Genomic DNA, 15,453 nt, shown 5'->3' on the forward strand with positions numbered 1-15,453 from the left:
ATTGTTCGAGAGCTTGATCATGTTGTACTACTGATGCTTTCCGTGGTACTTGCCGCCTACTTCCTACTTCGGATTTTACTACGGTAATACCTAAATATCCAGTTAGACATTTTCAAAATGTTGCAAAAGCAAAATATTAACAATTAACGAACGTCTGTGTGAAGAGTGTCAGTTTTAAGTAACACCGTTACATGTTCTGTTCTGAGTGCAGCTGAATAAAAATGAAAGCCTATTAATTGTGTGTAATCCCAAAAGCTACAAATTAGATCTCAACTAATTTTGTATGCAGTTACGAGGAACTGTATACCTTTGTTCAACCTTAGTTTGAGTTCCTTTAGATTCATTTTAAAAAGTTTATAGATTAATTTTTCACTTGAAACATGCAATTATGTTCAGATTGCTGAAAAAAATCATATATTAGATGCCAAGACTGTAAGGGGAAAAAAACATCAGAGGTCTCAATCCTTTTGAAAGTATATGTAGACTTTCAATAGGCACTGGATACACTTGAAATTGATAGCCCTTGGCTACCTGTTTCAAATCACCAACATGGATGACAACTATTAAAAAATTCTGAAAGCATTTAATGTTGAAAATATGTCATACAGAATTGAACAGAGGAAATTTAGGCAACACAATTTATAATATACAAAAACATGGTCTGACAGACAAATGAAATTGTCAAAGTGTAAATCATTCAGATAACAATCTATCTATGTGTTTCCCAGAAATCAAGCTCATGACAATACTAGAGATTGTCATTATAGGTGGTTCATCCGGCAAATGGGTTTGCATGAATGGTTACATCCTTAATATGAACATCAGTCAAAGGTCGGAACGTCTTCTCATTCACCGGAAGTTTCTCCAGGTCATCCAGAGTTTCCAGGCCATCTATAATTCTAAGAGAAAGTGGAACAAAGGGAAGCACTGTTCATTGACTGAATACAGAGCTCTATCCATATTTGCTGGACAATGAGAAACATTCTGCAAACGGGAGAATGTGGATGTAGAGTTGTATTGAATAGTGTGTGTATACATACACACACACACACACACATACACATATATATATATACACACACATCTAGTATAGTACAGTATAGATACATAACATCTTACTTTCCAAATATTGTGTACTTCATATCCAAGTGAGGCTGTTTTGCATAGGTGAAAAAAAACTGTGACCCATTGGTGTTTGGTCCATTGTTGGCCATCGAAACCACTCCACGAACATTATGCTGACAGAAAAATAAAAATTAGACAAAGACTAATTAAACAGCCAACAGTCACCTCAGTTGTTAAGTATTATGCATCCATGTAGGAAGTTACTCACCTTTAGGTGTTCACTGAATTCATCCTCAAACTTCCTTCCCCAAATGCTTGTTCCTCCCTTTCCAGTACCTACGTATATAGACACGGATATTAATACTAGGAGAGAAGTTATTATATTTACATACATCAGAGAAACTCAATTTCAGTCTTCGAACACAGACATAGGATATAACCGTTTATCAGATTACTGATAAGCATTGTATGTTATCAATTTGTAGTGTACACAACCATCCAAAAGATTAAGCGAGGAATGTATAACAATTGTCATGACTAAAATTACTTTTAACATATTACAACTGCTTTCTTGTAAACTGATAATCTCTAACATGTTTCACTTACCGGTCGGATCTCCAGTTTGAACCATGAACCCTTTTATGTTCCTATGGAAAATGCACCCATTATAGAATCCACTGGCGCACAATGCGAGGAAATTCTATAGAAAAGAAGTGTGATTAGTGTTTTATTCATAAATGGGCGACGACACTTTGTTTTCGTTATCTGTGGCAATGACCATCAGCAGAAGGAAATTTAAAGACAGGATCTGATCAAATTATACAGTCGAATCCAATGCTGCTTTCGTTTAAAACTGATTACTCTTCGTGCAGTAAAAAAGTAGACTATAAAATATCACAGTGTGTTAGGCTAACATGGTAATGATGCCTCGCCTCGCCTCACCTCACACGTTCTTGGGGTGCGTTCACAGAACAGTTCAATTTTAAAATCTCCGAGGTCTGTATGCAGAGTGACAGCCTATGAGACAAGTGAACGCCAAGTTAAAAACTTCGCAGGCTGATTTTCTTCAACTGAACAGTTTCCACACACTGAAACCACAGCCATCACACAATCTAGCTGCCACACTGAAAACTGGATATTACTAATGTAACTCATTATATGTTTGTTGTTTGTTGGCTATGTAACGTACTGTCACTGCTAACAGTTAATGCCTGTGTTGCATACGGAGTCGCTGGTTTTTCGTGTCAATGAATCTAAGCAAACAGAATTGAGTTTGAAATAGGATGCGAATTAAATGTAGGACACATCGCATTTAATGAAGCAATACAAACCATTTCGACAAGTAAAGACAGAAAAACGCTTCAACTAGCTAATTTGTTACTTCAACACATTTCTTGAAAATTCCGCCAGACATTCCGTCCGTCTCTACACAGAAGTGCAAGAGCCATAAATTCCGTCTACAACACACTACTATGACTTTGGTTCCTCCCCTGTTCCATAGATTTTATGAATTAAACAACTGGCCAATCTGGACATTCACGGACACAGAAAATTTGTCATAGCAACCCCCCCCCCCCCCCCCCCCCTTCTCCCACCAAATCCCCAGTCATCGATACCCGTAATAGAATGATTCCACAGAACAAGCCTAGGGAGTGACATACAGTGCTACACAGTTATGATGTGTAATCATCCCAGAGGTACTGTCACTTTGATGACACATTTCTTTGTAACCAACGCATAGTTCAAACAGGAAAATATCAAAGTCATGAAGGAGCAGCTTGTGACTGAAAGAGCACCTTTAGGGCAGCATCCTTCAAGTGTGAATATGTAGGGAACATACATTAGTTTACATTAGTTTATCACTAATATAACACTAATATAATACCAAGATAAACTCATTAATTGTACCTCTCAATATGATGATAAAATAGCGTGTTTAAATGACACTTCTGTGATATCATACATATCCATATAACACTGTATTAATACAAAAACCACCTCCGATATTTACTCTAGAATTTATTTTGAATTCAGTTTTGAAAAATTCTGGGGGGAAAAAAAACATTGTGGTGAAGTTACAGAGGCTATGTCAATGACTAAAATATCCTCATACACACAGACGCACATCAAACTACTGTTACATAGCAGTACACGGTATTTAGTCAAAACACAGTTCACAAACTACATTTACATTTAGTGAATTGGCACAAAACAAAACATTAATAAATATTCAAGAAAATGCAGCCTGACATGTTGTGCCATGTAAAAAAAAAAAAAAAGGAGGAATTTTACCCCCGGGGTTTTGACAACCACCACAATGACAGCCTTTACACAATTAATTATCAAAAATCTAGTCACAGACATTGTGTGTGTGCTCCATATTATGGAGGCACAAAACAATAATACTGGCCAGTACTTTAATTTGTTTTATTATTACAACTGCAGCTATTTAGTGCAACTAGAAATGAAGTTTATTCATTTAGAATACTTACACTAAATAGTTCTGCTGAAATTCAGTTAATTAATACATAGCATACAAGTTCGTGTACAAATGTTGCATGGCTTCACATATATCCCATATGGCACTGAACTGCAATTCCATTTGATTTTTTTTTTTTTTCCAAAAAATAAGGTTTTCAGTGTGACCTGCTGAATATAAACAGAAGAGACAATGAAGGTATATAAATCTCCAGGTTTGCATAAGCCTCGTGGGTTTATGCAAATGTTTCTTTTAGAAAACAATGTGCTAGAGAAGAGGATAGTACAACATACTCAAGAAAACAGGTGGTGCAAATATTCTGTGACCTAAAAAAATCTGATTAAAAAAAGGCAGAGCAATAAAAGAACTAGAAAACAATTAGAGCAACCTGTGAAGATGAGTAACATTTACCTGAGTAATGCTCTTGTGCTATAGTATTATTACAATTAACAAAATACATTGTAGTGAATGCAGACAAATGACATTATCATGATCTGATTTAAACAAACTTCCATACCATTGTCCATTAGAGTAATGGTTGGTGAATTTAAGCCATTGCTAGGTATGACATTTTAAAATGAAAAGACTCACAGACGTAAAAGGACTGTACACATTCTCACTTCTCGTATCTACTTGGTTATGACTAAATACCTTTTGTTTCAGTTCTAATCTAGATTCAACTGACTTTACACTGCACACGTACAAGTTTAGTTTTCTCAGAGATACTATTACACACACTTCTTGTATTTATAATAAAAAATAATATAAATATTCAAAGACCATAAATTAATTGCTGATTGTCTTAATGGGCAGTGCATTGTTGAATCGCTAAAAATGAGAAATTTAAAAAATAGTCTTGATCACCAGAAAGGAACTTTGTATCATAATAGCTTTCTTGACATCCATTTACATACAGACGTAGTGAACAAAAACGTGCATCGGACATCAACACAGCACAGGAACAGATTAACCTTTGGTTGAAATGAAGGTCGGGTGGTGGGTCCCTCTCCAAGTACAGGGCTGTAGAGAGTTTCTGAGGGAAGATGCTAAAAGAGCGTACAACTTTTTGTCTCAGACGCTTGGCTGACCCATATATAAAACTTCAGTGTAAACTCACATTTTAGAATACGCTCCCATTTTCCTTTCCTTTAGAGACTTTATGAGAGGTTTGTAGAAAAGTCTGTGGGGTTTTCCTTTTAGACAAGGAAAAAAAAAAAAAACAGGGAACACATGCAAAACCAAAAAAAAATGTGAGTCTTCCCTTTTATCATCAGTTGTGCTTGTTCTGTTTGTGCATTTTCAGGGAGGTATTAACAGAGATTTCTTAACAGCAAAACTATACCACAGAGTAACAGTTGACACTTTTATAAATACGTTCGTTTGTCACATATTGTCCTTTGTGTGAAAGCAAAATTCTCCAGTGACTTTTCTTAAAGCAGAGACGAGTCTTCTGCATGTGAGATGAAATCAGTCTTGTCAGTTTCCAATAAATTTGTAGTAACATCTTAAAATAGATTATTGACAAATTATTTCTTCTATAACAGCATTCAGTAGATGCGCAGTCAAAGTGTTATTAAAACCCTCACCACATTGTTCTTTTTTTGCTTTCGATAAGATTCCATGGAAGAACATGGAATGTTCCATGGAAGTACAAACAACCTTGGCAGACATCCTAAAGGAACCATTAAGTCAAACGTTGTTGTGGCTTTACAATGGGCTTACACAAAGAATTGTACAAGCCATCATACTGTGGCAGATATTCAAATATGCACAGAAAATGCAGTTGTTTTTTCCTTTTTCGAAAACAAATATAAATCATCATACTTAAGTCTAGCTTATTTAAGGCAATGATGAACACCACTCTGTCCTTGTATAATAACTTCACAAAACCATAAAAGTTACGCTAATCAAAAGTATTTTTTGCTTTTGCATTTTTGACATAGCAAGACTCCTATTATTTTCATAGACCCGCACAGACATATACATTAGCACAAAAACACATGTGATTTTGTGCAACGTTTCTATATTCTTGTTACAAAGAGTCTAAACAGCACATGATGCTACACGTTCACTTGAACTGCGTCTTCCTTGGGGCTGAGCGAATCACACATTTCCAAAAGGAAACAAAAAGGGACAAATCTCTTTTCACGTTCCAACTTATTGATATGATCCAACAAACTAACCTGGGACAATGCCTGGAAAAGTGCCTTTGCGTTGGTGTGTTGTTTTTGCTAATGTATTGTGCATGAAAAACTCAGGCCGACTCTTTGTCAATTCTCCACAGTTGCTCCTTGACCTCAGAAGGCAGTGAATTGAATATGTCCTCTTCAACAATGAGACCACTCCGTTTCAGTTGCCGACACTCGCCAAGTTCTACAGGAAGGCCCTCCAGTCTGTTCCCCCGCAGCTCCAGCTGGGTCAAACCGGTCAGTTCCCCAAACCGAGACGGCAAAGCTGACAAGCAATTATTGCCCAAATTCAGAGTACGCAGTTTCTTACACTGGAACAGTTCAGGAGGTAGAGTCTCTATCTGTGATGGTTAAATGGAAGAAGGAGGGAGGGGAGGTAAAATATGAAAAAAAATACTGTTGTATATTAAAAACATCATGGGTTAAGCACAGTCAATCAATGTAAACATTTACAATTTTCTATTTCAAGGCAGGGTAACACTTTGTCCTTTTTTACTATTACTATTCAAGGTTTATCAACAACGACAGACTGATACCCTGATAGCCTGGGGCATCGGTCTGAAAACTGTGTCAGAACAGTGAGCCTGCGCAGTCACTGGACATTTGAATCTCCTTAATCATCCTATGGCAGTTTCCTTTCATGACATTGCCTACAATGCATCATGCATCACTCCTCTTCCTCTAACTGTGTTGCCAGAAGCCCATCTCTCTAAGTGACTCTCTCATGCAATGTGACAAATTCCCTAAGCTGACCGATGACCAACAATCAAATCATCTATCCACATTAAAGCTTGGTAATGTAATTCAACATAAGAGATACTGGCAGAACACACAAGGAAATGCACATTAGGCGTTCTCTTCCGTTTTGGAAACAACAACAACACCCATGGGTAGAGTACGACCTATGAGTGAACGCCATTTCTTACAGTTAATGCCACGTTTTACTATAAAGCCACTTAAACTGACTCATTCTGCAAGAGTCTGTATTACGGAGGGAAAACAACAGCCTCTTGACCGAAACATTAAATCTTCCTTCCATGTAGCCTGCATGTCTGCAACGTAAGTGGCCAAAAAAAAAAAAAAAACACAGTAAAAAGTCCAGTGAATAACTGTGAGGCAAATAAACATCAAAGCCAATTCATATGTCAAAAATGTAGCAGCATGCCAGATAGATAAATCACAGATTTATCCAGATGAAGCTTAACTCAGAAGAGAGGGCACAGTGGTTGTATACTTGGCCAGCAGCTCAGCATAGAGTACAGGTAAACTTTACATACTGATCAGGTCCGAGAGATTTTGAGTTACAATGACACAGAAGTTGATCTTTGCTGAAAAAAAAAATGCACACTGTTGTGTTTTGTGTGGATGGTATACACTAGACTGTAACAGAAATACATTCAGTAACAGTAAAGCTGGTAATCACTTCTCGTCAGCAGACTCGAAGTCCAGAAATCCTAACGAGACCAGCGGAAAAAGCCAACACTGAACCTTTCCGTGTGAAAAACACATTAGATGAAAAGGAGAAATACACATAATAATCACATAGGAACAATATTCTGTTACAATAGCAGGAATTATTTTATGTAATTCCACATACTTGCTGGCAGCATTTACTCTTTCAGTTCAGTAGGTAACTTCAAAGGTTGAGTTCCCAAGAACATAATAGCCTAATCCAGTCTTGACCCTATTCCTGTGATAATGAAAACTGGCACAGATGATATACAAACGAACTCACCCTGTTAGCGGTCACAGCAAAATACTGGAGATTCTGGAGCATTCCGATGTCAGCCGGAATGCTAGTAAGATTGTTATGGCTCAAGTCAAGATATCTCAGCTTGCGGCAGAAGAAGAGCTGGCTAGGTATCTTTTCAATCTTGTTCCTGTTCAGGTAGAGCCTCTCCAGGTTGGTTAATGTGCCTATCTGAATAGGAATATAGGCAATCTGGTTGTACCACAGTTTGAGACAAACAAGACGATGAAGATGCTGAAAGCTGATGATCTCTTCTATGGTCTTAAGGTTGTTGTCCTTCAGGTCAATCTCCTGCAAATTATGAAGGCTGAAGATAGAGTGGGGTATGCGCTCAAGGTCACAGCGGAGAAGCTCCAACTCAGTAAGGTTTACCATCTTTTTTAGACTATTCATCACCATCAACTTAGTGCCCTCGTTGTTGATTGACAGCTTTTGTAGGTGCATTCCCACATCAGTGACCACCTGGGGCAGCTTGGTCAGGTTGCTCTTCAGACGTAAGACCTTGAGTCGTTTAAGCTCTCGCAAGCCATCAATAACAATGTAACGATTATTCTCAGCACTAAGATTCCCTGTAAGGTGCAACTCACTAAGGTTCTTCAAGCTATAAATCCAGAGAGGGATCTCCTTGATATCCGTAAACTTAATGTGCAAGGATTTCAAGTTCTCACGCAAAAAAGCAAGAGCCGGTGCTTCTATTTTAGCTGGTGTGTGGTAAAGCCACATCTCACTTAGGTTGACAAGCTGGGCAATTATGGGAGGGATTGTCACATCAGGAATGAGCTCCAGCTTCAGAACCTCCAGCTCCATCAAGTCAAATACTGTATCTGGAATACCGCTAAGCATGAAAAGATGTAATTCTAATTTTTCTTGAGAGTTTTTTGTAATACGCTGTCGAAGCTTGTCTAAAGTCCACTCATTGTTTAGGTTGAGCTGACGTAGTTTGTTCTCACTGACCTCAGAGAGAAATACTGCAAAACGTTTAGAATAGAGTGGATCATACTGGTCAATCATGTGCAGCATAAATGCAAAGTCATTCTTCACATCTGGTATGTCACTGTAGCTACTCTCCTCCCTGATCGACTCGAAAGAATATTTCTTGAGAGAGCGACGAAGCATCCAGCTGAGCGTGTATACGCAGATCATCCCATAAACAACAACAAGGCTTATGTAGAAGCAGGCCAGAATTTTGAAAAGAGTGGCAAGAGGATGGGCACAATTATACATCTGATAACCTGTGAGATTCTCAATGTCGACACTACAGTCCACGCTAAACTGAATATTGTGAACGTAGTATCCAGTGTAGCATATGATAAGGATGAACTTCACGACTTTAATTATGGTTTGGCGGATGTAAAGCCTGTAGACAATGTCCCCTTCTTCGACATGAAGTCGAAACTTCTTCACCTTTTCAAACAAGGCTTTCGCCTGTTCGCCTTCCTTCTTGTCTAGGACACCATTTTCAGAGTGGTCGACGATGCCTTGCTCAAAACGAGATTTGGTCGTGGAAAGCATGGGGACGCTCGCCTCCACATCCTCACTAACATATGAGGCCTTTTTATCAATAGACCCGTTCATTTTTCCAAGAGCTTTAGGGTCACTTTCCTCAACCACTGTCTCAGACAGCGCCCTTGTTGTCCATGGAGAGTCAAAACATTTCAGAAGAATGGATACAAAATGTTCAAGTTTAGAGCTGGTCCAAGGAAACTTGAACCAAAAGTTGCTGCAAGCCAAAAAGATGAGTGTATGCAAGAGCACCAAATATGGGAAATACTTAGCAAACCAGTGCAGCTTGTTTTCATAGCATACAGCATCCACGTAGTTGTACTGATGTCGATCAAGATCGTACTGGACCCCTTGGGGTTCCGGGACCAAGGGTCCAGAGAGAGTTGAATTAAAATACTTTCTGCAAGTCTTATTGACCACCCATTTGCAGGGCAGACAGATCATCTTGTCCTGAGTGACCTGAAGTGTTCCCCCAAATACAGCAATCATCAGCATTACAACTGAGATATAGTCTGTGAAAACGTCCCACCATGGTTTCAAGATGCGGTACGCAGGCTGAGTGTCTACAAAATAACGCAGCTCAGTGATGGGTATCATTTTTTTTTTTTTATCTGAAAAGAGTAAAGAAAACAGAAAACAATGGTAAGCTCAGTTTGTCTGCAATTACGCTGGATGAGTGTTAGTGAAATGATTTTTTGCTTTTTATTTTGGCAGGCTATTATCTTTATTCATTCTACATCTGCAGTTGTCTTGGTCACTAAAACCCAGCCATTTCACCAGAAAACTGTAACATTGCCGTATAGTAGGAAACAGGACAATTTTTGACCGTAGTTTACCAAAAACAAAGATGTAAGCACAGCTTGGCTGTCTTGTCATCTATTCTTAGCCATTTCCGATAATAACGCCCAAGGATTGTCTCCCCTAGCTATGGACAGAGAGAGTCCATGACCCTCAAGTTCAAATCCTGTTTACCTTAGAAAGGGTTGTGTCTCAAGCTAAATTTCCATGGGACACTGTTTTCTTACCTAATAGCCCACATGTTCAGTCAGGAATTAGCATTCATCACAATCTGTGTTTTGTCAGGGTGGTACACAGATTTCCTGTTAAGATAAAAGATCATAAAGCATTCTGTTTTGTACCTTTCTTAGAAGTGTGACAAATGATTCAACATATATATCACAAACAAAACCTGTCCATTTTCATATGGTGAATATCATGTTCTATATGTGATTCTTGTACAAAAAAAACAATGTTTTTCATCAAAAATAAGGACTAACTGCTCTTTCTAAATGTTTTTTAACCCACAATAAGAAACAGCATACTTTTTATCACTCATTAAATGCACAAAATACAGGCTAACAGATCTTTAGCTAAGTTTAAGGTTTTTGTATTGTAGCCAATAAGATGTTTTGTGTGGCTGTGTTAATTTTACAAATTTACCAACACATTTATTTTGATTGAATTAAGGCTGTAAGTTAAAACATTACAGTAAACCAGTGATTAGGATATTTCACTTGTGGTGTTTTCCATGATGACACATGATGTAATATTAAAAACACGAATACCACAGCTAATAATTAATCCACATTCCCTAATAACTCCACATTTAAACTGATGCCTCAAATTGTGAGAATTCAGTTGGGCCTAATCAACATAATACATACTGCAGCAATTATAATGTTCATACTTTAGAATATAACTAACAAATCATCTCAGGTCGACCTTCTCTCGTTGTAACCTTATCGTTATAAGGGCATAATGCCATCTCGTTTGCATCATATAGCCTGCTCAAAGCTCACTCAGTTTCAAGGACTGTATTCATAATTCTTTATATCAGAATGAAGAGCCAATCTTACCACAGCCTCCTTTAGTTTTTGAATTTAATTGGAGATTGCCTTGTGCGTTTTAAATCCTAAGAATGGGGAGCTGACCAGCCACGCCATGTCTGAAGCCAGCAACGTCCACAAGCCCAGATATTTCATTTCATTTCTGCTGTATAATAATTGAGAACAACTCAAAGAAATTAGTATATAATGTACCACTGTTAGCATAATAAATCCGATTTCACTGCCATTCTAAAAGCATTAACTGTTAGGCTTATTTTCATAAGGTCACTGCCACAAACACTGTACATGAAAGCCTACTGTCCCATTAATTTACTGAAAGTTTGTTTGAATTTTAAGCATGCACTTCAGACAATGACAAGAACAGCAATCCCAGTTAAGGGGCAATCTGTCCGCACTCATCATGTTCATTGCCATATTTTGAATTCTCTTTGGAACGCCTGTTAGCCACAGCTAGTTGGTCAACAAGCATGCTAGCAACGTTAATCTCAAAAACATTTAGCTACTGTCCGGCAAGTTACCTCAATATTGGACTTCCACTTTTACACATACGAGCAAAATTAAGACCGAACCAACAAGCAAGATCTTAAGGTCGCGCCATATTTTACATTCTGTATATATTACGAAGCTTGTAAACTGGTCAGCTCTTAGAGGCAAATGATAGCTTATTATTTCTGCAAAACATGAGTTAGCTGTCTTGCTAGCAACTTAGCCGAAATAGCTAGGCAACGCAATGACAGCTTGAACGAAACACTGCTTCGGATACATCAATGGCTAATAATTGTTGAAAAGAACTACTGAAAGCGCATGGAAAATATTGATATAGTAATCTTACCCGAGTTCGATCGATCCTTGGTTCTGAAAGTTGTGTTAACTAAGTCAACAAACGGCAGTGCAAAATACAGTTATTGAAGACCAGCATCTACTCTAAGAGGGGATGTGAATCATTCCAAACAAAGATATGACAGAAGACTAGTCATGTTATTCTAGGTCATTTCTTCGCCAGTACACTAGGGGCGGTGTGTAGCATTTATTTTGACGGGTTGTCCTGACTATGAAGAGAGGGAAGAAGAAGAAGGGCCAAGCGAACTTTGAATTTACAGTCAGATATGTTAATTAAATTAACGTAACCTAGTTATAGCTGAACGTTGAAATCAAGAGGTGACATGTTTATGTTACGCATATAGATGTATTATTTTCTTTACAGTAATGTAGGGAACGCTTGCTTTCCATTTACAAAGTGGCGTTGACCAGTAGTTTACTAGTTTACTGATGAATTAGCTGTTTGGCACCACTGGCTTGTTTAGTCTGTCGGCAGAATAAAACATGTCCAAGCACAAAACATCCGCAAAGAAGTTAATTATTGAAGATGGTGAGTATCATCTAATCTCATGACTTAATATTAAGCAAGACAAACTTTTAATCAACTGTTTTTTTTACTCTAACACGTGCTTAGTAGAGCAAGATTTGTCTCAGTCTTAAGCTTCAAGCTTAAGCTTCAGTTTGATCGGTCGTTTTGCACTGAGTAACATCTAAATTCAATCAGAGCCTCTCGGAAGTCTTAACACAGTTTGTTTGGTAGGCACAGTGTGAATTGAAGTTATTCTGAGCGTAACAGTAAAGGGACTCATCTTGAAGTGCCATGCTCTAACATTGTTCCAATGTATGTGTGTGCGCACGTGTGATCATACTGATCAGACGAGCAGCAAGATGACGGATGTGAGCTGAATCCCTTTTCCTTCAAAGAATTCATACGGACCAAAAATCAATATTCAAATACTGAGGGGCATCTTGAGGGAAAGAACCATTTGACAAAAAAGGTGCCCATTTCTACAAATAATCGCTGTTTCATTCCTTTAAACAGCGTATAGACATGCTTTTAATTGATATTTTGTTCTTTGGTTTTGTAAGCATTATGCTGCGTTTCATATAGTGAAATTTCTTGTATTTTCAGAAAACTCACGGCAGTGCATATGTGGCAGATGACAGTTACACCCTCTCAAATGATTTTGACATCAGGCATAAAGGGCACTTCTTCACTAATTCTAAATCAGTGAGTGAGTGTCTTGAGAGTGAACCTGATAATGAGGAGGAGTGGACTGAGAGTTATCAGCCATCAGCCGTTGAAGAGGCCCATGAGTTGGGACTTTGTGGAACTTTAGACAACAGCACTTTCTTTGATCAGTTGTCTCTGGCTGGTGAAGAAAAGGATGAGACAGCAAATGAGTGGCAATCAGATGAAGAGATATCTCCCAAAATCCACACATCCAGAAAAAGCACAGGGAGCTATGAGGGAGATGAGGAAACATCGATCGCTGATTTATCATTCCATCTCGGGAAGAACAGTGGTGGAGATGGGCGAAGAGACCAACACAAGGTTAGTATGTTTCTGGTCCATTTGAATTCTTTAGTGGAGTTTTCAGAATTTTATAGTGTTCAGTATGGAATATTCTTTCATTTGTTTAATAATTAGCTTTTAAATTAATGTTGTCTTGCTTGGCCAGGTGTCAAATAAGTCATGTTCCGTCCACCCTCTTCCCTTTTCTTCTTAACATTTGGTGCATTTTGTCATTATAGAGGGAATAACATAAGGTAGTTGTCATTGTTGCATATGAATAAGGGGGGGGCTCATTAGGTTTATTTTTGTTTCATATCCACCACAAGCCAGCAGAGTTTATTCAAAGACGTGTAAGACTGGCAACTTTTTTAAAAGCATGTTTCTTTTTTCATGTTTTGCAGCTAAGAGAAGAAAACTCACAGCTGAGGAAACACATCAAAGAGCTCCTAAAAAAGTCAGAGGCAGATTCCGTCAGGTGTGTTGTCAGTGTTGGTCATGGGAATCATGGGTTTTTAACTAGTGTTGAAGTGGAAATGTTGAAATGTAACTGGAATGTATGTTGTCTGGTCCTAGGACCTACACCATATACAATAACCATGACAGAATAATTGATCTATTATAGGCACTCCATAGAAAATCAGTGTATACATTTCTATGAATGTACACAGGTTATATTACATTTTTCAACTTTTGGTGTATAGTCCAACACAAACATTTTGATCTCTCTATAGAATCGAACACCTCACAGATGAATTGCACAAAAGGAAACTGCAGGAGGAAAGAGAAGCAAAGACTCTGGAGACAATGGTGCAATCTGTGGAACAAAACCTTCAGTCAATGACTGTATGCACTGGTCTCTTTTTATCTGCCCATGACTCATTCAACGTGATGATGTTTTAAACTCAGTGGAAGATTTAAGGTTTACAGGCTCAATGTTTAAAAATCAATCTTTTTATCTATTTCAGAAACGAGCTGTCAAGGCTGAAAACAGTGTCTCGAAACTAAAACAGGAAGTTCACCAGCTACAGGTTTGAATGAATCAAACAGACTCATAGCTGCTCTAAAAAATAGAGTGTGTAGACCACAGTCATTGTGTCAGTAACACTTATACGTATTTGCATTATATTGTGTTCTTGTGCAGGCAATGAAATGTGTAACATGTATACTGTTACATTATGTGAAGTTGCCTGGTTTGTGTGTGTGTTTGTGTGTGTGTTTGGTTTATTCGTAGATAATCTATGATTGATTTTCCTTGCCTTTTGGTTGTTGGGTTTCTGTGTGTTTGTTTGTTTGGATTGGGGATAATCCATAACTGATTTTCTCTGCATTTCAGAGCCAACTTGAAGGATACAAGTCTGAGAACGAGAGACTTCGAGCTAGTGAAACTGCAGCTTTGAACACAATGAGACATAATGCACAGCTGGCTTCAGAGTACCTCAGTAAAGCAGCCCAAGAGGCTGAGACATCCATCAAGTATGTTTAAACATTAACCGTAACTTAGATAAAGACTAACAGTGGGTCGTTTATTTTATCAGAAGATCATTATAAAGTGTTCTTTAACATTTTATCTGCTGAATCCATGACTTGATATTAACATAGTAGCATAATTATCTGTTGTTGTTTTTTTTTTTCCCCATAGGCAATTGCTCACGGGAACAGAGACATTATGCCTCGCTTCTCAGTTATTAAGTTCCATCGACAAGATCTCAGAGATCCATAAGTAATTGACCTATTACTGCATAAGCATATACCTATTACCATTACTCTCCTGCCAGTTCTTGATTTCTTCACAATATTATCATGATCCAGCTCCATGTCCTATAAGGACATCGCAGTTTTGCTTATGTAACCATTGCAGTGATGGGTGTTTGCTGAAATTGCAATGCTTTAAGGTCATTAATATATAAGGCCACTATTTTATTGCACATTCCTTCAAGTCTTTTTGTCTGTGTTACTGAGAAGACAGAAGGTGAGAAAAGATAACAAAGACTGTAAAGAAGATCATGTTTTCATGATCAGGTCAGCATCTGAATCTAATTGCACAATTTCATTTTTAGTTGGGTTTTTTTTTTTTTCATAATACTCATTTAGTTTATGGTCATATGTATATTGACTATTAAATATAATATAAATGTAATTAATATTTTCTGGAACATTTCATCTGCTTGCATTCATGCTGTCATTCCTCACTGCTGACCAAACCTCCAAGTCTGGGGGAAACATATCTAACATAGTTTGTATCACAGAATTTCTTTTCTTTTTTTTTTTTTTTTTACAAATTTTCC

At 37.8% G+C, this 15,453-nt stretch overlaps 3 protein-coding genes across 3 annotated transcripts; 1 reads left to right on the plus strand and 2 right to left on the minus strand.

Annotated features, from left to right (window-relative positions):
* Positions 1-618: 618 nt before the first annotated feature.
* On the minus strand, positions 619-2,487 carry ppil3 (peptidylprolyl isomerase (cyclophilin)-like 3). The gene is made up of 6 exons (XM_030791660.1): positions 2,397-2,487; positions 2,008-2,082; positions 1,672-1,765; positions 1,334-1,401; positions 1,120-1,238; positions 619-899 (listed from the first exon to the last, which is right to left on the minus strand). The coding sequence occupies exons 1-6, from the start codon at positions 2,397-2,399 to the stop codon at positions 773-775; spliced, it is 486 nt and encodes a 161-aa protein (XP_030647520.1). The 5' UTR covers positions 2,400-2,487; the 3' UTR covers positions 619-772.
* Positions 2,488-5,530: 3,043 nt separating this feature from the next.
* On the minus strand, positions 5,531-10,907 carry lrrc8ab (leucine rich repeat containing 8 VRAC subunit Ab). Its single transcript, XM_030791395.1, has 4 exons — positions 10,843-10,907; positions 10,012-10,086; positions 7,469-9,597; positions 5,531-6,074 (listed from the first exon to the last, which is right to left on the minus strand). The coding sequence occupies exons 3-4, from the start codon at positions 9,581-9,583 to the stop codon at positions 5,799-5,801; spliced, it is 2,391 nt and encodes a 796-aa protein (XP_030647255.1). The 5' UTR covers positions 9,584-9,597; positions 10,012-10,086; positions 10,843-10,907; the 3' UTR covers positions 5,531-5,798.
* A 1,142-nt stretch (positions 10,908-12,049) lies between these two features.
* On the plus strand, positions 12,050-15,205 carry entr1 (endosome associated trafficking regulator 1). Its single transcript, XM_030791892.1, has 8 exons — positions 12,050-12,202; positions 12,529-12,650; positions 12,785-13,207; positions 13,570-13,643; positions 13,900-14,011; positions 14,134-14,196; positions 14,502-14,641; positions 14,808-15,205. The coding sequence occupies exons 1-8, from the start codon at positions 12,157-12,159 to the stop codon at positions 14,890-14,892; spliced, it is 1,065 nt and encodes a 354-aa protein (XP_030647752.1). The 5' UTR covers positions 12,050-12,156; the 3' UTR covers positions 14,893-15,205.
* Positions 15,206-15,453: the final 248 nt, after the last annotated feature.

Source organism: Chanos chanos, chromosome 14, assembly GCF_902362185.1.
Source record: "Chanos chanos chromosome 14, fChaCha1.1, whole genome shotgun sequence".
NCBI classification, from domain to species: Eukaryota; Metazoa; Chordata; class Actinopteri; order Gonorynchiformes; family Chanidae; genus Chanos; species Chanos chanos.

Excerpts from the sequence above, each read along its gene's own strand:
- ppil3 (XM_030791660.1), bottom strand. Across the intron at positions 1,766-2,007 it reads GCACCCCAAGAACGTGTGAG|AATTTCCTCGCATTGTGCGC; the intron begins GTGAGGCGAGGC and ends TCTTTTCTATAG. Across the intron at positions 1,239-1,333 it reads AATTCAGTGAACACCTAAAG|CATAATGTTCGTGGAGTGGT; the intron begins GTGAGTAACTTC and ends TTTTTCTGTCAG.
- lrrc8ab (XM_030791395.1), bottom strand. The coding sequence starts at position 9,583 with ATGATACCCATCACTGAGCTGCGTTATTTTGTAGACACTCAGCCTGCG. Across the intron at positions 6,075-7,468 it reads TTGCTGTGACCGCTAACAGG|ATAGAGACTCTACCTCCTGA; the intron begins GTGAGTTCGTTT and ends TAACCATCACAG.
- entr1 (XM_030791892.1), top strand. The coding sequence starts at position 12,157 with ATGTCCAAGCACAAAACATCCGCAAAGAAGTTAATTATTGAAGATG. Across the intron at positions 13,644-13,899 it reads TCAGAGGCAGATTCCGTCAG|AATCGAACACCTCACAGATG; the intron begins GTGTGTTGTCAG and ends ATCTCTCTATAG. Across the intron at positions 14,642-14,807 it reads GAGGCTGAGACATCCATCAA|GCAATTGCTCACGGGAACAG; the intron begins GTATGTTTAAAC and ends TTTTCCCCATAG.